This window comes from Planococcus citri, chromosome 2, assembly GCF_950023065.1.
Source record: "Planococcus citri chromosome 2, ihPlaCitr1.1, whole genome shotgun sequence".
Lineage (NCBI taxonomy): Eukaryota > Metazoa > Arthropoda > Insecta > Hemiptera > Pseudococcidae > Planococcus > Planococcus citri.
In genome coordinates, this window is record NC_088678.1 from 66,740,010 (window position 1) to 66,762,543 (window position 22,534).

Below are 22,534 nucleotides of genomic sequence, written 5' to 3' on the forward strand. Positions count from 1 at the left end.
TTAACAATGTTGTTGCTACATTCACCCATAGAGCAGACGATTTTCACCAAGAATTGGCAAATTTATCATGCGAAGTGAATACAGACATGAAAGACGAAGTTGCCTTATTTATACAGAAAGAATATCCAATACAGGTAGCATTCATGAATCGAATCGCACGTTTATGCAACGCTAATGTCAAAAGATTAGATTTTAAAAAAGGTGGTAAAGAACCAGAAATTGCTGTCAATAAGTGAGTAGTAATTCAGTACCTGCTTGAAATTGAATACGATACATTCGAAAACGCATAAGATAGAGCTTCACCAGTGTTTTGGTACAATCTCAAGTAGATACATTATTTTTCAGATGGGCATCCGATTACAGCGCAAATAAAATCAAGAAAATAACACAATTGCCCATCAACCAAACAACCACGTTTTTAGCAATTGGTATTTCATATTTCAATAATGGCGATTGGAAATATCCATTTTTGGAAACCAGACAGTACGCTACTTTTAAAATTCATCTAACAATAAGTATAAATTCAAGAAATTTCGCAAATAGACTTTCGAAACATAATTTGTGCATCTGTATTTCAGGCAATTATTCTTCGCGACAGGAACAAATGGAGAAAAGATTGATATTCGAGTAGAAATGATGTTTGGTCGAGCACCGATCCCGTATTATGAAGACAAAGAAGCCGACTATCGAGCAATCATACTGCCATATAAAAATAAATCAACGCACATGTACGTTCTTTTGCCGGGACAGGAGAATTGGGTGGGTGGCCTTATATCTTCTCTACTTGAAAAAGATTTCACAAAAAATATCACAGAGAAATCCACAATAACCGAAGTTTCTTATGGTATACCAAAAATGCATCTAGAAATGACGATTAACATAAAATCAGTATTACAGTACTGGGGATATGGAACTTTATTCGATCCAGTAAGTGACAACTTCAGTAAAATTACCGATAAACAGATACACGTCTCAGAAATTTTACAGAAAGTTGTAATAGACGTGAATGAGAAGGCTGGCGATGTCACAACCAACATAGGTACTACTACGAGTAGTAGTCATATCAACAATGATAAATACATCGATTTCACCGCTGACAGACCATTTATTTTTTTTATTTACGATGCTAAAGCCAAAGTCATGACGTTCTGGGGCAGTGTTCTTAGACCGACCCCTTACGGAGGCGAAGCCGATGGGGGGGTTTGGAGGGTCGAGACCCCCCCATTGGCGCAGAGTTACTGCTAAAATTTGACGATTAAAATTTCTCCATTGCACATGCATAATATTACGACAAACCATATAGAAGGGTACAGTAATGAATAAATAGGTTACAATAAGTCAATAGCTATGAATAAATTACGATCATATTTGTAAATTCTCAAATGTTACGTTTTCTGTTTATTTTAGCTATTCCTAGGTACCTATTTAAAAATTTTCAGTCTTGAAAAAGAGACTTATTCGCCGACTTTTTTGGAACTTAATAGCACATTTTTGAAATATTTTGCTCTCACTTTGCTCGAGCTGAGTACAGTTTTTCTATTTCTAAATTTCTGCACCTGTTTAAGGTAGACCTACCTAACTCTTGAAAATGTCGAATGAAATTACGAAATTGACTTCTTGTAAAAAAAAAAAAAATTATAATTTACTGGGTACACGGATTATAATTATTAATTTTCAAAAACTTCGGCCTGAGCGAAGCGAAGGCCTATTGGTTTTTCTTTTTCAAAATCAAACTTTCTAAAAATCTATTAGGAATTCAAACTCAAAAAAATATGCATGCAAGTCCAAAAATAAACTGCTCATATTAGAAAAAATGTTTTTTACTTCTCAAAACACGATAACTCGAAAGCTTTTGCCCTCACTTTGTTTGGGTCTTTTTGCTATTCTTTTCCAGACCTGAAATTTCTAAAAAAAAAATCGTTCAAAATCTGAAATTCTGAAGCATCCGAATCTTCTCCTATAAAAAAACATTGTTCTTTTACATATCAAAATCATACTTTTCAAAAGCTTTTGCCTTCGCTAGGCTCGGGGTAATTGATTTTTCTCTCATCATGAAAAAAAATCTGAACTTTTCTCCAACAACCGACCCCCCCCCCCTCCAGATATGCTCTGCCTACGCCACTGACCTCTAATAAATAATTTTTACTGTAATTTACTTTGAAAATCTCTGTTGAATATCAAGCATTTAACCATCTTAATATGAAACTAAGTACTGTTTCTTTACTCAAATATGCGATTGATGAGAAATTTAATAAAAGTTATGTAAGATTTGACATATTTTTAATTAATTCAGCATAATGTTGCACCTTAGGAGTAATAATAAGGTTATTACATCTCAAGAAAGTGAAATTTTACAGGAGAGCGATTTTCTTCTTTTTTAAAAACTCAATTCATTATTTTCATCAACTTATAATTAAATGTGAGGAATGAATAGCACCTCATTTTAAAGATTGCATATCGTACATTTCATTTACCATAAGAATACTTTGAAAAATAAAATCTTAAAGAGAAAATACTTCAATGTTTGGAAAACATTTTGAGTTGTAACCATTCATAAAAATTGATCTAGCGGCAAACCGAAGCATCCTACTAAAAAATTTCATAGGTATGACCAAAGTTGTATATAGAATTAAATTCCCAATCGACGACGTACGTTCAAAACTATCGAAACTGTTTTCGAACACTTTGTGTGTACAACATTTACTCAAAAAAAGATGAGTTTTTTGAGTATATACCTAACCTACCTTCTAACTCCAAACAACTTGCGATGTAGGGCGGTATTCATAGACGTCACTTAAGGGTCACTTAGCTAAGTGGTGAATTTTGAAGCAATTTTTCTCATAAACGAATAAAAATTTCATATTTTTAAAATAATAAATCAATACTTCGGAGTTCAATCACGCCTGGGAAAATTGCTTCAAAATTCACCATTTAGCCAAGTGACCCTTAAGTAACGTCTATGAATACAGCCCGTAGTTTTGAATTTTGAGTTATACCATTTGCGTTTTTACAAGATCTAGGTACCTACTCGGTAGTCTGGTAGTGTTCCCAACTCAAAGTGTTATTTTTGGTTGCAGGGGGTCATACAAACCCCTTCATGGCAAAAAAGTCAAAATCGATTTTTTTTTTTAGATTTAACATTATGACTCCTAAGATGCGATGTGTCCACCAAATCCAAACAAATTTTCTCGCACAGAGAGAAATAAAAATAATCACACTGTTTGTCAAAACTACGCTAAAGTCAAAGATGAAATTCTCAAATGATCTAAAAGAAATCGAATTTGACTGGAATTCTTGCCATCCAAAAAATTCAGTTGGCTTTCTGTATAGATATTATGGGTGTAAAAATTAAGAAAACACGTAGGTACATATTCGGAATTTTCGTCAGGGCTATGAAAACTGAAAAAACAAAAACGAAAAAAAAAGTTTTCAACGCAATTGATCTAAAAAAAAAAAAAGGCAAATCCGCGGTATCCACTAAATTGAAATAATGAAAAAGAATGACCTTTTGATAACTTTTGAATGACCAATTTTACACCATTAATTTTTAAAAATGACTTTTCTTTTGAGCAGGGTTTTGTTTCCACGTTGTGGAAACCTGGAGAACATCCAAAGGGTTAACCATTTTACCTCCCATTGAGATTTGAGAGCATTATCATTGTTCCTCTTCATTTTTAAATTTTTTTGTAGTTAATTAACTTATGATTGTTTGTGGCGATTGAATAAATTATTTGTATTGATTTCAAAATTAATTTTTTCGTCATAATTCTGATTAATTTTTTGTGGTGATTTTTAGAATTTCTTTTTTTAAAAATTTTATAAGTTATTTTTTATAGGTGATTTTAAACAAATGTTATAGAGGTGATTTCAAATCAATTTTACGCAGTTATTGTGGATTTGAAACGAGTAAATGTTGAATTCAATTCTGATGATTTTTTTGGTGGTTTCAAATACGAGTACATTTCTTCATCTTGATTTAAACGTCATTCATTTTGGATTTTTTTTTTGTGATAACTTGAAATTAATTTTTTGTAGCGAGTATTTTATTGATGATTTTTTTTGATTTTTTTTTTCAAGTGAATTTTTATAAAACCGTAGAAACAAAAATGGACTGTTTTTTACATCAGATATATTTTTCAAGATGCTCGGAAGAGTATACCTATCAAGTATCTACACTAAAACAAGGAGGTATTAAGCAGATTAGAATCTCTCTTGATCTCTACACGTCGCAATTAGAAATAAATAAAACAATTAAACAAATTACGAACGTAGATACCTGTTTCACGTCATGTCAAAATAAGTACCTACTGTAGGTATTCATAAAATGCTACAATGTTTGAAGTGGATGATTAGCAGTAAAAACTGTGAGCACGAGACCTGTAAATGTCAATTTCAATGGAACATCGTGTTTCATATTTTATAAAGTAGGCATAGAACGCGATATCATTTTCTCGTACTCGTTCTGCGGCATTATTTCCATTCATGTGTGTATTCATTTTGGTTCTACGAGATATTGGACAAAATTCGCACAAGGATTTATCCACTGAAACATTTTGAGAAAAACATGGAGAAGTACAAATTTTGGTTTTCGAAGCGTTTTGCTGTCGGTATATTGGCTTTTTTCGGTGAGATGAATATGTTCGCGTTGAAAGCTAACTTGAACATAGCTATATTGGACATGACAAGCAAGACAGAAATCGTCATAGGCAATACAACAGTTACACGAGTAAGTACGTACAAATTCTGCTTATTAAGGGTATCAGTTTTCTGTATAATACTTGAGAATACATTTCTAGACTCATCAATTCTGCGAATTCAAATGAGTTGTATAAAACATTCCAGAATCCAGAATTCAATTGGGACTCGAAAACTAAAGGCTTTATTCTAAGTGCACACGAATACGGATTGTTGTCAGCACCGTTGGGTGGATACCTCGCGACAAGATTTGGAGGCTCGACGGTCATTACCATCAGCAACTTGATCATCTCTATTTTGACTATATTGACTCCTTTGATAATTCGTTGCAGTTTCCAACTCTTCATCGTCGATCGAATAATAGAAGGAGTGACTTATGTAATTATCAAACGATTAAAGTTCTTTTCAAACAGTTTGGATTCAATTCTAAATACAGTTGGAAATAATAAAATTATACATACGTAGTTTGTTCAAGTTTAATCATAATCACAATCTGTTTTGAAAATCACCAAGGCATTCAGGTTCGTCAGTCTGGCCGACTTATGGAGCAAATGGTCACCCAACAGAGACAGGTCCAAACTAATGGCTATAACATTAACTGGAATGGGTGCAGCACCTGCCATAACATATCCTATATTTGGAGTGATCACTCGAAAATACGGTTGGCCAGCAACTTTTTACTTTTCTGGTAATAAATCGTCGATCACACATTCATATTTTACAAGTAGACTGTTACAATTTTAAATTCATCATTTATTCAAGGTGCAATTTCCTTACTGTGGTCTGCCATATGGATTCCTTTGGTGCCCAATAGTCCGGCATCAGATAAATGGATATCGAAAGAAGAATTGAGTTACATACAACAAGATCCTAAGCAATCTAGACCGAAAAATGTTAGCAGATTATGTAAAATATTGCATCCTTCTTAAACAATTGCCAACATTGCAGTTTTTGATGCATTCATTTCACAATTTTACTTCATTAGATTAAAGCAATTTGGAAAAATATGATTTTCAGTAAGCACGTCTACGCTGCGGGTTTGGCAAAGGCAGTCTACACTCATGGACTTACAATAACTGTGGTCTGCTTACCTATGTATATTCAAGGTATCGTATATTGCACCATGATTTTTCAAGTACACATTAATTTCTTCACAGAATATACTTAGGTACTTATGTACAATTAAATGTTGCCTTTAGACCTCACAGGAAGCAAAATTGATAAAATTGGAATGTACGCAGCCATACCAACCTTTGTAGGTATGTTCACCTTGCCCTTGACTGGTTTCATGATGGATTACTTGAACAATACGAGTAGTTTGAATCTTACTCAGGTAAACAATGGACGCATGATGCATCCAAGTTCCAGGCATTTCCACGCAAATTTATTCATCAATATTTTTGTGCCATTGCAGATTCACAAATCATTCATGTGTGCAGCATTCGGGGTTGGAGGAGTTTTATTACTTGCAATGGCCTATTTACCACATAATTTCATCTTTTCGATGATATGTTTAAGTCTGCTCAAGTCCACTGTATCGGTTAATGAAGTGGTATGCAAGTAAGTCCCCTCATTAATTTATCATCCTAAAATATTTCACCAATAGGAGGTGAATCAAAAAAAATATTCTAAATTTGTACTCAACCAAAGCAAGATGAGCTCAAATTTTTGAAAATAATTCACTAATAAGATAAGTGTGAGCTGTCGTCATTTGGAGTTGAATAGTGAGAACTGCCAAAAACCAGTTATTTTTCTTATGTCTCCTCAGGGGTGCATTCTACCAGAAAATAATCCATCTTCAAAAATATATGTAATTTCTTCAAAACATGTTGATTTTACCGATTTAGGAGAGAAGGAAAATGTCTTTCATTAAAATTTTAAAGAATTACGGATTCATTCATAGAATGTCCTTTGAAGGAGCATGAATAATTCAATTTCCTTTTGTACTCTCGCGACAAAAATACAATATTTTCTGTATATTGATGTAGTTTTTGATGCAGAATAATTTACAGACAAAAAAATGGCAATTTGAAAAACTTGATCAGGAACAAATTATTTTTATGCCATAAAAATGAAAAAATTAATAAATAATTTACAGAAAAACTGAAAGAAATCTCCAAAAATTAAAACGAGCCAGTGTTATAATATTTTCAAAAAATAAAATAGTCATTGACCAATCTGTCTGGTTTTTCAAGATCAACAGTCTCCTATCTGGCCTCCAAAGGTCACTGACCCGTCTGTATAGCTTCTCAAGGTCGTTTGTTTGTCTGGTTTCTCAAGGTCATTGACCGCCTGGCTGGTTCTCAAGGTCATCTGCCCGTTTGCCTGGCCTCCTAAGGTCATTGACCGGGCTGTCTGACTTCTTGTCCGATCTATCAAGGTCATTTACCGCACTGTCTTGACTTCTCAGGGTCGTCTGTCTTTCTGCATAGGCTCTTATGGTCAGTGACCGTTGTATCTGGACTCTCAAGGTCATTGAATTAGCAGTCCAAACGCCCACGGTTGTCTGTCTATCCTCTCAAGGTCGTCTGCTTGCCTGCCTGATTTCTTTAATCTGGTGAGCAGGAAAGGGAAGTGCCCCAAGATCGAGAGTGAGCGCTTCAACTTGCTCCAACGATACTCTATCCCTTCAAAGAGGTCTCCCTCCTCTTCTGAAACTGGCAGAAGTGATGAAATCTATCTTAATCTCACACGGTATTATCAATTTAATCAACTTCTCCAAATTACGAATATGTACAAATAATATGTTTCTCCACAGCCTGAACGCTATCGCTCTGGCACCAAAATGTCCAAGTGTCTTGATTAGTTTCACAGTTTTATTTTATATGCTGGGTGCATCTACTGGTACACTGATCGTAGCCTTCATAGTAACTGGACACGTACGTAATATGAATTTCTACAGTACAATTTGTATCAAAGAAGAAAATAATTGTAATTCAAACACACGTGTAATTTTCAGAGTCTCTCTCAATGGAGCACTGCCTTCACAACGTTTGCAATGATATTATTCCTTGGAGCAATTATGTTCTTAGTAATGGGATCAGCTGAACCGCAACCGTGGTCTTTTTCTGTCGATGAGCAAAAAAAGAAAAGTGAACTCCAAGAAGACCAATCAAGCCCACCAAAGGTGATTTCAAAATGATGATTGTTTCCTTTTGCACTCTCGTGACAATAAATATTTTCTGTAAATTGATGTAGTTCTTGATGCAGAATACAAAAAGGGCAATTTGAAAAACTTGAGCAGGAACAGATTATTTCTATGCCATAAAAATGAGAAAAAATGAATAAATAATTTACAGAAAAACTGAAAGAAATCTCCAAAAATTGAAACGAGTCACAGTTTTATAATATTTTCAGAAAATGAAAAAATAAAAAAATGAAATTGAAGAGCCATAGAAGAAAATACACAGAACAAGAAAAAAATTTTAAATTTCATAAATTAGTAAACTGACAAAAAAAAATTATGAAATCGGTAGAAAGAGAATAATAACGATCTCAAAAAAAAAAAAAATGTAAAAAATAAAAAAAGGATTGAAAAATTTGAGAAAATAATAGACAGAAAGCTTTTTAAAAATGGAAAACATATTTCAAAAAAAATACAGATATGTATTGAAAAAATATGAGAAATTGTAAAAATAAGAAAGCGAAGAAAAAAATGAAAATAATTATTGAAAAACGTAAGGAAAAATTAAATTGAATTTTTAAAAATGAAGAGTATTGAAAATGTGGATAAACACAGAACCCCTCCTCCCACCTCAAAAAAAAATAAAAGGGAAACGAAAATATTGAAGAATGAATTTTTAAAAAATGACGATGGCTCTGAGATAATACGTATTTTGAAACTAATAAAATGAATCATATTTTCCATCGATCAAAAAATGGAGGAAAGCCCCCTTTTCTCTCCTATTTTTCACATAAATGTGAACTTTTTTTTTCAAATTTACGTCATAATGAAGTACTTATTGCCTACCTACTTAAATGTACCAAGACACCTGCTTCGAAAGAAATTAACTGACTTCAGATACGAGGTATCTGCACTTCGACTTTCAACATGAATCCGAAAGAATAAACTTATTATATTTCAGCATTATAGAAATCTTTCTTGATCTCTAAACATCGTAAATAAAAGTAGTAAAACGATTAAAGAAGTAATCAACGCTGTTTCTAAGCTCAGATATTAAAAAATTGTACGTTTTATAAATGCTTTAACCAGTAAGTGAGTAAGTTAAGTAGGTACACATGAAATTCTACACGAAAGCAAAACGTATTTTTAAAGTGGATAAATTGCAGTAAAAAATGTGATCACGAGACATATGGATGTCAATTTCAATGCAAAATCGTGTTTATGATTTCGTGAAGTACATAGATATACGACACATCATTTTCTTAACTCATTCATCGATATTCTTTTCGTCCATCTTCGGCGCAGTTCTCAATTGTAAAAATATCTGATAAGATTTTCGGGAAAAAATGGAAAGATATCGATTCTGGTTTTCTAAGCGTTTCGTCGTTAGCGTATTGGCTTTTATCGGAGAAATGAATATATTCGCTTTGAAAGCCAATTTGAACATAGCTATACTCGATATGACAAGCAAGAGAGAAGTCATCATGGGAAATACAACAGTAATTCAGGTAAGGGCATAATCTATCACTTGTCAAGTTCTAGCTGTAATATCCCAACCAAACATTCCTCGAATCATTGACCTAACAAACTGAAATGAGTTCTTGTTCAATACTCCAGAATCCAGAATTCGACTGGGATTCCAAAACTAAAGGCTTCGTTTTAGGTGTAAATGAATACGGGAGTTTATTAGCGCCATTGGGAGGATACCTAGCGATGAGATATGGAGGCTCGACCGTCATTAGCATCAGCAACGTGATCATATCAATTTTGACTATATTCACCCCGTTGATAATTCGTTATAGTTTCAATCTCTTTCTAGTCGATCGAATCATTGAAGGAGTCACTCAAGTAATTACCTCATCCGATCACTTCAGCATTGATTTTAAATACAAATAAAATGAAAAATTAAATATTTTCTTGTGTTTGAAGAATAATCATAATCCATTTTGAAAATCATCAAGGCATTCAGGTTCGTCAGTTTCCCCGAATTATGGAGTCAATGGTCGCCTAACAGAGACAGATCTAAACTCATGGCTATATCATTAACCGGATTGTATGCTGGACCTGCCATAATTTATCCTATATTTGGAATCGTAACACGAAAATACGGTTGGCCAGCAACTTTTTACTTTTCTGGTACAAATAATTTATTATCTCACATATCCATATCGGTAGACAGTTTCAATTTAAAATTTTCATCATGGTGATGTAATTTTTATAAAAGGTGGCCTCTCTTTACTATGGTCTGTTATATGGATTCCTTTTGTGCCCAATAGTCCTGCATCTGATAGATGGATATCCAAAGAAGAGCTCAGTTATATACAACAAGATCTCAAACAATCTAGACCAAAAAATGTACGTGAACTGAGTAAGGAATCTCATTCTCATCAATACATAGTACATAGCTGTTCAATCAATCCATTGATGATGCTTTTCAGTGCCCTCGATATCTTCACTACATAATCTTATGTGATTCTGGGTGTATGCATTTTAGATCCCAGCAATGTGGAAAAACATGATCCTCAGTAGGCATGTCTACGCACTGGGATTGTCAAAGGTAGTCTATACCTATGGAGCCACAGTAACTGTGGTCTGCCTACCTATGTACATTCAAGGTAACCTGATACATCATGATTCATGATTCTCACATACGTAAATGAATATTCAGTCGTAATCTTGAGCATTATATTAGGAATGTATACTTGATTCATTGTTTCTTTTAGACCTCACTGGGAGAAGAATCGATGAAATAGGTATTTATTCAGCCATACCCACCTTTGTGAATATCTTCACTATGCCTTTAACTGGTTACATGTTGGATTACTTCAACAATACGAGTCGTTTGAACCCTACTCAGGTACTTACAATATCTGAACTGAAGGAGGGCATAGGTATTACATACAAAATAATTAGGTAGATTGTGGTCAAAATCCAAGTGTTGGGGATATTGAAGTACCTATCTAAATCTACAAATAACCAACTTATTCATATTTTGTGTCATTGTGTAGGTGCATAAATTGTTCATGTGTACCGCATTCGGATTCGGAGGAATTTTATTACTTGCAATGGCATATTTACCATATAATTTCACTATTTTGATGATATGTTTGATTCTGCTCAAGTGCACCGTATCTGTGAATGAAGTTGTGTGCAAGTAAGTCAACTCATTAAAGTCATGCAGCGCCTAGTTGTTAGTCAGTAATTGATGAATCAGGACGAATTCCATTCTAAATTAATCTGTTTACGGTAATGTCCCTCCAATTATAAGTAGAAGCCTTCATTCATTTTTTAAGCTGGACGAAACTAAATCTCAAGAGCATGCAAAAATACATCACCAGCCAGAATTCAGGAGCTAAAGTGCATCATGAAAATCGAATTCAGACCAAAAATACAAAAAAAAAACTAAATTATACCAAATTGACCACGAAAGTTGAAATTTGCTATGGACCCTGCCATTTCCGATCCCACCAATCGATTGAAAACATAGTTCTAGAGACTCCAACAGATTTTTGAAAGTTGGAAATTTTCATAGAATTTAACCCAATTACCTCAATTTCAACATGTTCAGGGCTCGTACTTGATTTTTCCCGAACAAAAAGAATTTTGAAAAAGTGATAAAAAAGTGACAAAACGCGAGCAAAACATTTTAATGTACATAGAAACCCCCCCCCCCAAACAGAACACTAAAATGAAAGCTATTTGACCATTTTTGCCAAAAAAATAAAACTTCTGAAGTTCTGAACAATTTTCGGAAAAAAGCACGATTTTTTCAAAAACAAATTTTTTTTTAGTTTTGCAAAAAAAAAGAAAAAATTTCGTCACTTTATGAAAAACGAGAATTTTTGACAATTTTTCATTTGGCAAAAAGCAACGCACTGACAATTTCTAGAGAAAAAAAAACAGGCCCTTTGGGCAATCATTGGCAAAAAAGTGATACTTTTAGGCAAATTCTGGCAAAATGCGAGACTTCCGGATAGTTTTTGGAAAAAAGGAAGACTCCGGCAATTTTGCTAAAAAACGAGAATAAATTTTTTCACAATTTTAGCAAAAATCAAGACTTTTTTTCAGAAATTATAGGAGAAAAAAATATTTTTCGTAATTTTTGCCTAAGAAGATACTCTATTTACTTTCTTATTTTCTATTTTTAAAAAATGAGAATTTTGCTCATTTCTTGTAATTTCTGGAAAAAAGCAAGGCCTTTCAATTTTGCTGAAAAAATAAAATTTATGTTAATTTTTGGCAAAAAGCAAGATTTTAACGCTTGGATGGGGGGGGGGGGTGTTTATAACGTACAGGATTATTACACCTGCGAAGAAAGGTATTTAGAATTATTGGTTTATTAGATTGATGTTTTTTAGTGGGGTTACCTATGAGTTTTTGAATTTCAGAAGGGTTGTCCTGAGAGGATCATTGAATTTGGGTTTTTTCAAGACATCTATGCAATTGACAAAAATTTCGGAAGCGAGATTTCTTGAAAATTTCAATTTTAGAAAAACTCCAAATTTTTTGGCAATTAGGTAGGTCTAGGTACTTATTCTCGAAAAAAATTTTTTTTGCAATTTTTGTTGAAAAAGCGAAAGATTTTTTCAAATTTTTTATGACAAAGCGAGTTTTTTTTGCATTTTTTTTTTTTGGCAAAACAGCGACAATTTTTAGCAAGAAACCAGATAATTAGGTAATTCTGACAAAAGATGGGATTTTTCTATGTATTTTGGGAGAAGGCGAGACTTCTACCATTTCATTCATAAGGCAGGGCTTTGAAACCGATAAAACGACAGTGTAGTCAGTTGGGAAGGAATAAAGAAGCATATTTTCGCAAATTATCATTTTATTAATATCAAGTATCAAACATTTTTATTTTCTTCAAAAAAAATTTAATTCAGAAAATTTGTAGGTACAGGTACATATAAGGAAAAAAAGGAACTTTAGTAACTTAGATATTTTAAGTCTATTGGTGGAGGTTAGAAACCGTTTTGGAGCCTTTGGCCATATTTTAAAAATTCCAGATTTAAAAATCATCCAAATCAACTTTAACGCGTATAAACGAGATTAACATTTGTTAGCGACCTTCTTGACCAATTACACACCATGTTTCCAAAATTATTTCCCACTGCTTTGGAACCGTATACTTATCTAACGATTTCATAATTCAAATTATGTGTATATGATTCTGAACAAGCAGAAATCGATTTTGGAAAACCTGGTCAAGCGTATAATTGGTCATTTGATTCACTAACATGCACTGACCGCTTGAGAGACGTATCAAATTTCAGGTTTTCAGGTCAATTTGGTAAAATTTTGGATTTTTTCGTCCCTTTTTGGCCCAAATTTGATTTTCAAAAATCAATAAAAATTTAAAAATGCACTTTAGCACCAGGAATTTTAGCTGTTGATGTATTTCGCACGCTCTTTTAATTTAGATCTGTCCGGTTCAAGAAATTTTCTGGCAGTTGAAGTTGGGATACCTTTCTCGTTGAAAAATAAAAAAAAGAGCTATTTTCATCTGCATAATTGGATAAAACAGTTGTTGTTTTTATCAGATTATATAAAAATTCTCAGAATTCCAACACCATCAACTACTGGCTAATCATCTCGTCGCTTATTTTTTAAGTGAATTAACAAGTCTCTTATGGTAAATTATATGTTATCCAAGTCTGAACGCGATCGCTATAGCGCCGAAATGTTCGAGTGTTCTGACTAGTTTTTTAGCTCTATTCTATATGGTTGGCGCAGTCACCGGTCCACTAATCGTCGCTTTCATAGTAACTGGCCACGTGAGTCATAAATTATCATTTTCGCGATAATAGTGTACCTTATGAAAGTAGTACATGTACAGTCATACATACATACACGTGTTTTTTTTACTTTTTTGAATTTAGAGTCCGTCTCAATGGAACACGAGTTTTATAACGTTCGCGATGATCTTATTTGTCGGAGCAATAGCATTTTTTGTGCTGGGATCAGGTGAACCTCAGTCATGGTCATTTTCTATCGACGAGCAAAACAAGAAATGTGATCAAGATCAGTCACAGGGCAACCAACAAAGTTCTACAAAGGCGGTTTGAAATGAATTACATACATAGATATTTTTTAAAGCTTCCTATCATAATCTGGATACATTTCCTCGATAACAATAAAGCTCTCATATAATCTGGTTTTTGATAACTCAACTTCAGGAAATTCTAAATCAACTAACAACTGTTGCAAATCATTATTCAACATAATTTCACCGTTTAAATTGACACAATCATTCGTACTGAGAAGGACACAATATGCGCTGATGAGATGTAAAAATGGAATTCCCTTCTTCTATAATAACCGCAAAATGTTCCACTTTTCATTCGATTGATAATGTTTTTTACTTTCCTAATTTTTTTGTGAATTTTAGAATTACTCGAGAAGCACAAATCACACACCTACATTGAAACTCTTTTAAATTGTCCTCTTGACTGACTTTATACATTTTGAAATTTGATTTGGCCCATCACAAGGTCACAAAAAAAATAAATGTCAGGTGAACAGACAGAAACGTCTGAAAATAATTTTTCAAGCTTGAAGGGAAAGGAATTGAGAGTAGGTACCTGGTTAAGAATTCATAATAAATCAGGTGAAGTGCCAAGACCCGCTAAAATTTTGAAAAAAATGAATCATTGCTTCCAAGATATCCAATTACATACATAAAGAGATGCACTCCATGAAACGTCAAGCACGCGAAGATCTTTCGTGATCTATACACCATTGTTAACAAAACTACACAGTAAAACGATTAAATATTAATTACAATACGGATGTTGCCAATATTACAACCTAGCGCAAGTGTAAGTGTGTGAGTTAGATAGTAAGTACCTACCTACAATGTACACGGTACACACAAATTACTCATACAGACACTTCTCCTTGGAAGAAAAACCATACGAACTTGATCACAACACAGGCAACAGTTGAGAAGATGAGCATGGGCTACATAGACGTCTACTGTTACCACACAGTGCTGCGGTTTTCCATCAAGTACGCGACGTAATTTTCTAGTACTCGTTCTGTTTGCGTTTTTTTTTTTTTTTCATATTATTTAAATCGAGAAATTTTTCAAAAAATGGAAAAACATAAGTTTTGGTTTTCGAAACGTTTTGTCGTCGGTATATTGGCTTTTTTCGGAGAAATGAATATATTCGCGTTGAAAGCTAATTTGAACATAGCTATACTGGATATGACTAGCAATAAGACAGAAATCATCGAAGGCAATGTGACAATTACTCGGGTAAGTACCTATGAACTTCAATATTCATTATTTATGACCTTGCATAGACCACTGAAAAAAACTAACCTGTAAACATTGAATTGTTTATAACATTTTGGTGCTATTTTTTGGCACAGGTGGTCTACTCAGGGTTGACGTTTGATTATTTTCACAATCTGGATAATATGAATAATAATTCCACCGAAAACATTACAGAATCCAGAATTTGATTGGGATTCCAAAACGAAAGGTTTCGTTTTAGGTGTGAGCGAATACGGAGCGATATTGGCACCGCTGGGAGGATACCTTGCGATGAGATATGGAGGCTCGACTGTTATCACAATTAGTAATCTAATTGCATCGATTTTGACCGTACTGACTCCGTTGGTCATTCGATTCAGTTTGCATCTTTTCATTATAATTCGAGTTATCGAAGGAATAACACAGGTAATCATAATCAGTAATCACACATACTAAATACGTGCTTCTTGTGATGTAAATATTTCCTTCTCTTTAAAATCGTTTATGCATCGATCGTGAGATTCCATAAGATTTGTTTTTTTTTTGAGCCATTTGGACCGAAGATGCGAAAAAACAAAAATTTTACCAAATTAACTTAGACAGCTGAAATTTGGTATGCACTTCATTTTTGATCCTCCAAATCGATTGTAAGAACTTTCCAACGTTTTTGAGGAGTTTTTGGACCATGTAGCAGATTTTTGAAAGTCAAAATGTCCATAAAATTTTACGAAATCACGTTGGAAGGCTAAAATTGACTTCATACTCCAATTTCAAAAAGCCGAGTCGATTGAAGGTAGTTTTAAGCCGTTTAGGAGCTTCCAGCAATTTTTTGAAAATTTTAATTTCCCAAAATCTGTCACAAAATCTTTTGAAATCAATGTTAAGTAATTACGACAGTTTTCATGATACTTTTTGGTAATTTGGAAATTTTGAAAAATTACTGGAGGCACCAGAACGACTTGAATCCATCTTCAATCGACTCAACATGTGGTGTAGATGAAAAATATACCCGGTCAAGCCCTTGGTTTTGCACAGTTTTGCACTTGAAAATCTAAAATTTCGGTTACAGGATTTTTGGAGGACGTCGATCTCATTTTTGATGATAATTTAATCCCAAAAAGAGGGGTACGAAATCAAAAATTTTCAAAAAAATATAACATTGGTATCAAATTTGGGATTTTTAAGGAAGCTGAATTCATTTTTGAAAACTATTCGACCTCAAGCCCCAAGATGAGCCCCAAACGAAGAGAAAATCTTGAAACTGTCAAAAAATATAATATATTGACTATTGAGTATGAAATTCAACGTTTTCAAGGACGCAGAATTCATTTTTGAAGACTATTTTACCCAAACCCCAAGATGAACCCCAAAGAGAAACGAAGATTTCAAATTTTTTGAAAAATAGGTACAATACATAATAAAATGTTTGAATGAAACTAAAATCAACTTCCTCAAAAACTCATAATTTGATACCCATATTGCATTTTTCAAAATTTTTGAATTTTGGATCCCCCTCTAGCCATGCACTTTTGTAGGGCATTTTTCAAAATTTTTCGTAATAGTTCATTTTTAGAGTAAGTAACCCCTCCATTTTTTCGAAAATGAGCACAAACGGGCAAAATACAATAAATGAAAGTATAAAAGTACACGCTTGGCACAAAACGGTGTTCTCTTTTTGAAAAACAACTTTTTCATGTCCAGAAAAATTTTTCATCTGGATCACTGTGCGATGTAAAGTAAATTTCAGCCTTCCAACTTCATTGAGTAAAATTTTGTACTAATTAAAACATTCGAGAATCTGTTGGAAGTACCAGAACTATACGCAAAACGATTCGAAGTCGTCTCTAATTAATTGGGGGGGGGGGTATCGAAAATAGACCACACACCAAATTTCAAGTTTCCAGATCGATTTGGCAATTTTTTTTGCATTTTTAGCCCAAATTTGATTATTAAAAATTCATCCAAAATCGAAAAATGCACTTTCATACCTGAAATTTTTACTGAAGTGTGGTGTTTAGCTTTTTTTAGGTTAAAAAGTTTTTTGTCGGTTGGAATAACTCACTTGTAATGATAAAAATCCATTTTCTGGTATTGTGGAAATCTTTCACTGGTATTTTTCAGTCATTAAAGTTCACAGAAGATGAAATTTTTGCCCACCAGGCGACAGATGCTCGCCCTTGAATTTTAGATGTTGAATTGAATCTCAAGTTGGGAAGCACTTGCCCTCTGTCAAGTAAAAAATTACCAAATGGTTTAAAATATTGAAAATTCGAAACAAGAAACTTTGATTTGAGTTACGAAATTGTACCATGTTTACAGTTTTGAGCGGTTGGAAAATTACAACTACCTGAGTTATAAAATTATGTTTTTCATTCTTATCAAATAATCCTCCAATACTTCAACATTTGTATATCAATTTTCAAACTGTAGGTAATATTCCATCATTTTAGGATTAAAATTTCGAAAATAATGTCTGACCATTTCTTCCGATATTTTTTGGATTGACTGTTTCTGTTCTTTTTCATGAACAAATCGACCGAAAACGTCAAAAAGTTTATACTCCAGTAACTATCAAAAACAACTCTCAAATTCTCAAAAAAAAAAAAAAAAAAAAAATGTTGCCACAATAAGCAAACTAAGTATTAAAAAATTCATAAAATTAATTAGCTTTATCCCTAATCAAAATGGTTCCTCAATAAGATTAATTTATATTAAAATGAACAAGCAGAGTAGATGCTAATCCAAAATCAAACGTACTGTGTACCTCCTTAGTTGCTCGAAAAATCATAAGTTGATACATTTTGAAAATAATCAAGGTTTTCAGGTTCGTCAGTTTTCCAGAATTATGGTCTCAATGGTCGCCTAACAGAGACAGATCTAAACTCATGGCTATATCATTAACGGGATTATACGCTGGACCTGCCATAGTTTATCCTGTTTTCGGAATTGTCACAAGGAATTACGGCTGGGCATCCACATTTTACTTTTCAGGTACCTAATTTATCATCATTATGATAATACTCGTACATGTCAATTAATACTACATAAATGATGTGATTTTTCTAAGGTGGCTTCTCTCTTGTATGGTCCCTGATATGGGTTCTGCTGGTACCTAATAGCCCTGCAAAGGATAAGTGGATATCCAGAGAGGAACTTAATTACATACAGCAAGACCCGAAACGATCCAGGCCAAAAAATGTAAGATAAACCTTCGCACTTCATTACCTAATACTTACACAATTTATAGTTCACATTTCTACACATCCAAAACCAACATGTTACCTAATTCTAAGTATTTATTTTCAGATACTAAAAATATGGAAGAGTATGATCTTTAGCAAGCAAGTCTATGCATTGGGAGTAGCCAAACTCGTCTACAATTTTGGAACCACAATAACTGTGGTCTGCTTACCAATGTTCATTCAAGGTAAAATAAAAATAAGATCTAAATATAATACAAATCAGGCACTTGAATTATTATATACGTACGAGGCAATTTTTCAGATATCACTGGAAGCAAAATCGATAAAGTCGGTTTCTATTCAGCTTTACCAACTTTTATAAATATATTCACCACTCCTCTGGTTGGGTACATTTTGGACTACGTGAATAATAAGTTTCATTCAATCAACACGAAGGTAAACCATCATGATCTTGCGGAATTGCAACGATAAAATACTAAATTAGCAACTCATGATCTCATCTTTGCGTACGTTGTTATACCTATTTCAGGCATACAAAATTTCTGCTAGCAGTGCATTCGTATTAGGAGGAATTTTACTGCTCACCATAGCTCATCTGCCAAATAATTTCATCCTTCTAATGACGTGTTTAATCCTATTCAAAACGACTTTATCTGTAAATCAAGTGGTCTGCACGTGAGTCCATAAGAAAATACTCAGTAGCACAATATTACCTACTTGTTTTAAAATTGAGCTCAATTTTCACCAAGTTTTTTTTTTCTCTTAGCTTGAATGCCATAGCATTGGCACCAAAATGTTCCAGTGTTTTGGCTAGTTTCTTAGCATTGTTCCATATGCTGGGTTCAGTAATTGGCCCACTCATTATAGCATTCATAGTAACAGGACATGTAAGTATAGCTTTGATACACTTTAATGGTAATTTTTCCTTCTTAAGGCACCATAAGGGTACTGTGATAGTGTACTTCTAGTTCTGTATAATACAAAGTGTATACGGTATTTCATTTGTCCGAAATATTTAGAAGTTTCACTCATTCATTTTTCTTCCAGAGCGCTTCTCAATGGAACACCAGTTTCATTATATTTGCTATTATATCATTCGTGGGAGCAATTATCTTTTCAATATACGGATCTGCAGAGCCTCAACCGTGGTCGTATTCTACCGACGAGCGTAACAAGAAATCTGATCAATCGCAAGATAATCAATCAACCATTACTTACGTAACATAATCTTAATGAAGTTCTCGCAATCGTAACCTCGATTTGGATAACCTTTATATATGTAGATGACAATTTATGATGAGTTACAACGCCACAGACTTGCCAAATAGAGAACAGGGGAGGCAGAGGAGGTACCTCACCCCGACCTCTCCCCCCCTCATTTCGACAGAAAAATTTAAGCGAAAAGTTGTGTGAGTTGGGAAAATTTGAAAATTTGGGAAAGTGGGAAAATCAAAGAATTACCAAAAGCCATGGTTTCTTACTTATTGAATGATATGTGAAATCAAAAGTATTTCGCTCTCGCTTTGTTCGGGCCAGATCATTTTTTTTCCTTTCCCCAACCAAAGTGGAGAGTGGAAAAATAATTTTCTTTTCATGCCAAAAATCTGATTTAATGTATTAATATGAATAAATTTTCCAAAAAAATTTCTCTCTAATGCATTTAGTCAAAACTGTCAGAAAGTACCAACTTCTGCTGAAATATCAAACAAATTCCCAATTTTTCGCCGAAAATTCAGAAACAATAATTTTTAATTTTCGCCAAAATTGGTTATTTTTGAAAATATAAAAATTACCGTGTCGGAGTTCTCAAAAAAAAATGGAGAATTGTGAATTTTCGAGAGCTTTCGCCCTCGCCTCGCTCGGACTAGATCATTTTCATTTTCCTTTTCTTTTCTCTCATCTACGAGTAACTAAGTTGAAGGGTTGAGAAATTTACTTCTAACACCAAAAGTAATGTTTTACTTTTGAAAAAGCATCAATTTTCTCGAAGTCTTTTTACTTTCGCTCGCTAGGACAGATTTAAATGCTGTGCAATTTTTTAAAAATTTCCAAAAATGAAAAATACCTTCAGAAAAAGAAACATAACCAAATAAATACCTAAAGAGTTTTTTTTGTGAGTGTTTGGTACGAGTATAAAAAATTGCAAAATAATGAAAAAATGTGCGAGAATTCTTTTTAAAATACGTACTAAAAAGCACAAAATTTTGGCGTTAAAAGTTTTAATATTAAAAATGATTTTTTTGTACCTCATAAATTGTAAATTTTCAGGTTCTATTCTCTTTTTGATTTTAATTTTCGAAGGCCAAAAGGATGAAAAAAAAAACACGAAAAAAATTGTGAATTTATGGTTTTAGATTTCAGTACTTATCAGCATTGCAATATCTAGAACAATCCAAATTTTCTGTTAAGTGTTTACTATAAAAGTGTCGTTTATAAACATTTAAAATTATTCAACATTTTTGTTTCCAACTCCCCCTTCCAAAATTTATTCGAATCACATCTGGCTAATTAGCATGAAAAATGCTCGAGTAGGGGGGGGAGGAGATAAAGAATTGGAAAAATTTTCAGTCTCACTCCCTTCCCCCCACCCCAACGATACATCATTTCATCATGCCTCTGTACAACTACCAACATGAAATAAATTTCATGAAAAGTTCGATGTCAATAATTTAAACATTTCTTATCTACATTTAGGATCATGATCTGCTATTACTCTAAGAAGACTACAAAGAGATCTTGGGCTCTAAAATTCGTTGTTTATTCAAAAATCATATAAATATGGTCAATGGTCATTGAGAATAGGGTTTGGGATGACTGGATCAAATCACAATTTGAATCAAAAATGTCGTTATTTGATTCTTCACAAACCTTTTTCTGTTTCTAATTAGACATCATTAAATTTGCAACATTTCGCTCAAATTTTTTAATAACACATACTTTATAAACTTAAACGATGTTTCAAGCAATTATGGGCAATCTTTCTCAATTTTATTAAATTTTGGCGATTTTCAATCATTTTATTGACTATTTTGCAGGTTTCATGATACTTTGTAATTTTTATCAGAATTTTTATTCTATTTTGATGATGTATAATTAACTATATTGGCAATATTTAAGAATTTACGCAATTTTCACGATATTTTGCTCGATTTCTGAAGTACATATTTGTTTACTAATTTTTATTTCTTTTTATGCCATTTGAATAATTTTAACCGCAGTGTTATACAATTATTCTTCCCTGAATTTTGTTTTATTACTGAAATTTTATCACTGTGATATTTTTCATCAATTTAAACACAACCTAACAATTTTCAACATGTTGTCATGACGTTTCATACAAAATTTTGATTTTCGATAGATTTTGCAATCGAATTTCATCAATTATTATTGATGAGTTTCAATGATTATGGTGCTTCTTACGAGTTTAATATGAGGTTTTAGTTTTAAACATTGTGAAGTAGCACATGGCCACTATTAACAAGGTAAAATTAGGCCTATATACGAAACGAATCTCCGAGCATGCGCGAAAAGGTCAGGAGGTATTGTACCTAGGTACGTTAGACTATGGCATAAGTTCAATCTAACGGTTGCTGCTCGAAGAAGCACAGCTTTTAGACGTAGCAACGTAAATTTTAATCTGTTTCCTTTCCGGTTAATTAGTATTTTTTTTCGGTGATGTGTATACCTATTTCATGTTAAACTGGTGATTTTTGCGTAATTAATCAACGATTCGTCATTCGTAAATCATACTGTCGTGTAAAAAATAGTAATCTTTCGTATGTATTCGTTTACTCGCGATTTCTTTATGTAGATAATTATGTTTTTTACGTGCTTTTTATGTCAATTTCGTATGTAATGTGTCAAATATTCACGTATTGTTCGATGTACAATAACTTTTTTATCTCAGGTCATTCATAAATTGACGTGTACTTATTGTATAACACGTGACTACATTGCAAAAGAACTCCTCTCTCTATTAGTTTATTACAACACCTCTTGAGAAAGTTGTATGCAATTTTTGTAAATAGACGATTTTTAATCGTTTTAATTTATTTTACAACCGTTTCATGTCATTTTAAACATATTTTCACGATGTTGTTGTCACTCACGCAAATTTAGCTTAAACTTCTACAGTTTTTGGCAATTTTAAATGATTTTATCGCTTTTTTACTGTGTATTTTTCACCATTTTTATGATTTTTTAACCAAGTTGTATGCTGTTTATGTGAAATTTTCACGAGTTTTGCTTAGTTTT

The 22,534-nt window shown here is 33.0% G+C and overlaps 4 protein-coding genes and 1 long non-coding RNA gene across 5 annotated transcripts in view; 4 read left to right on the forward strand and 1 right to left on the reverse strand.

Annotated features, from left to right (window-relative positions):
• The window catches only part of LOC135837246 (uncharacterized), an 84,148-nt gene that overhangs the window by 12,171 nt on the left and 49,443 nt on the right, over positions 1-22,534 (reverse strand). The gene's annotated exons all lie outside the window — the stretch shown is intronic.
• Positions 15-2,240, forward strand: LOC135834225 (plasminogen activator inhibitor 1-like). Its single transcript, XM_065348059.1, has 3 exons — positions 15-232; positions 346-483; positions 579-2,240. The coding sequence occupies exons 1-3, from the start codon at positions 87-89 to the stop codon at positions 1,243-1,245; spliced, it is 951 nt and encodes a 316-aa protein (XP_065204131.1). The 5' UTR covers positions 15-86; the 3' UTR covers positions 1,246-2,240.
• Positions 4,069-7,859, forward strand: LOC135837239 (vesicular glutamate transporter 2-like). The gene is made up of 9 exons (XM_065352448.1): positions 4,069-4,726; positions 4,843-5,073; positions 5,209-5,383; positions 5,458-5,588; positions 5,681-5,801; positions 5,895-6,028; positions 6,110-6,255; positions 7,454-7,574; positions 7,655-7,859. Exons 1-9 carry the CDS (start codon positions 4,565-4,567, stop codon positions 7,835-7,837), a joined length of 1,404 nt encoding a protein of 467 aa, XP_065208520.1. The 5' UTR covers positions 4,069-4,564; the 3' UTR covers positions 7,838-7,859.
• Positions 8,912-13,969, forward strand: LOC135837237 (vesicular glutamate transporter 3-like). Its single transcript, XM_065352446.1, has 9 exons — positions 8,912-9,327; positions 9,437-9,667; positions 9,781-9,955; positions 10,044-10,174; positions 10,314-10,434; positions 10,543-10,676; positions 10,828-10,973; positions 13,473-13,593; positions 13,699-13,969. Exons 1-9 carry the CDS (start codon positions 9,166-9,168, stop codon positions 13,882-13,884), a joined length of 1,407 nt encoding a protein of 468 aa, XP_065208518.1. The 5' UTR covers positions 8,912-9,165; the 3' UTR covers positions 13,885-13,969.
• LOC135837238 (vesicular glutamate transporter 2-like) lies at positions 14,768-22,332 on the forward strand. Its single transcript, XM_065352447.1, has 9 exons — positions 14,768-15,077; positions 15,273-15,503; positions 17,894-18,068; positions 18,145-18,275; positions 18,384-18,504; positions 18,582-18,715; positions 18,810-18,955; positions 19,047-19,167; positions 19,328-22,332. The coding sequence occupies exons 1-9, from the start codon at positions 14,913-14,915 to the stop codon at positions 19,505-19,507; spliced, it is 1,404 nt and encodes a 467-aa protein (XP_065208519.1). The 5' UTR covers positions 14,768-14,912; the 3' UTR covers positions 19,508-22,332.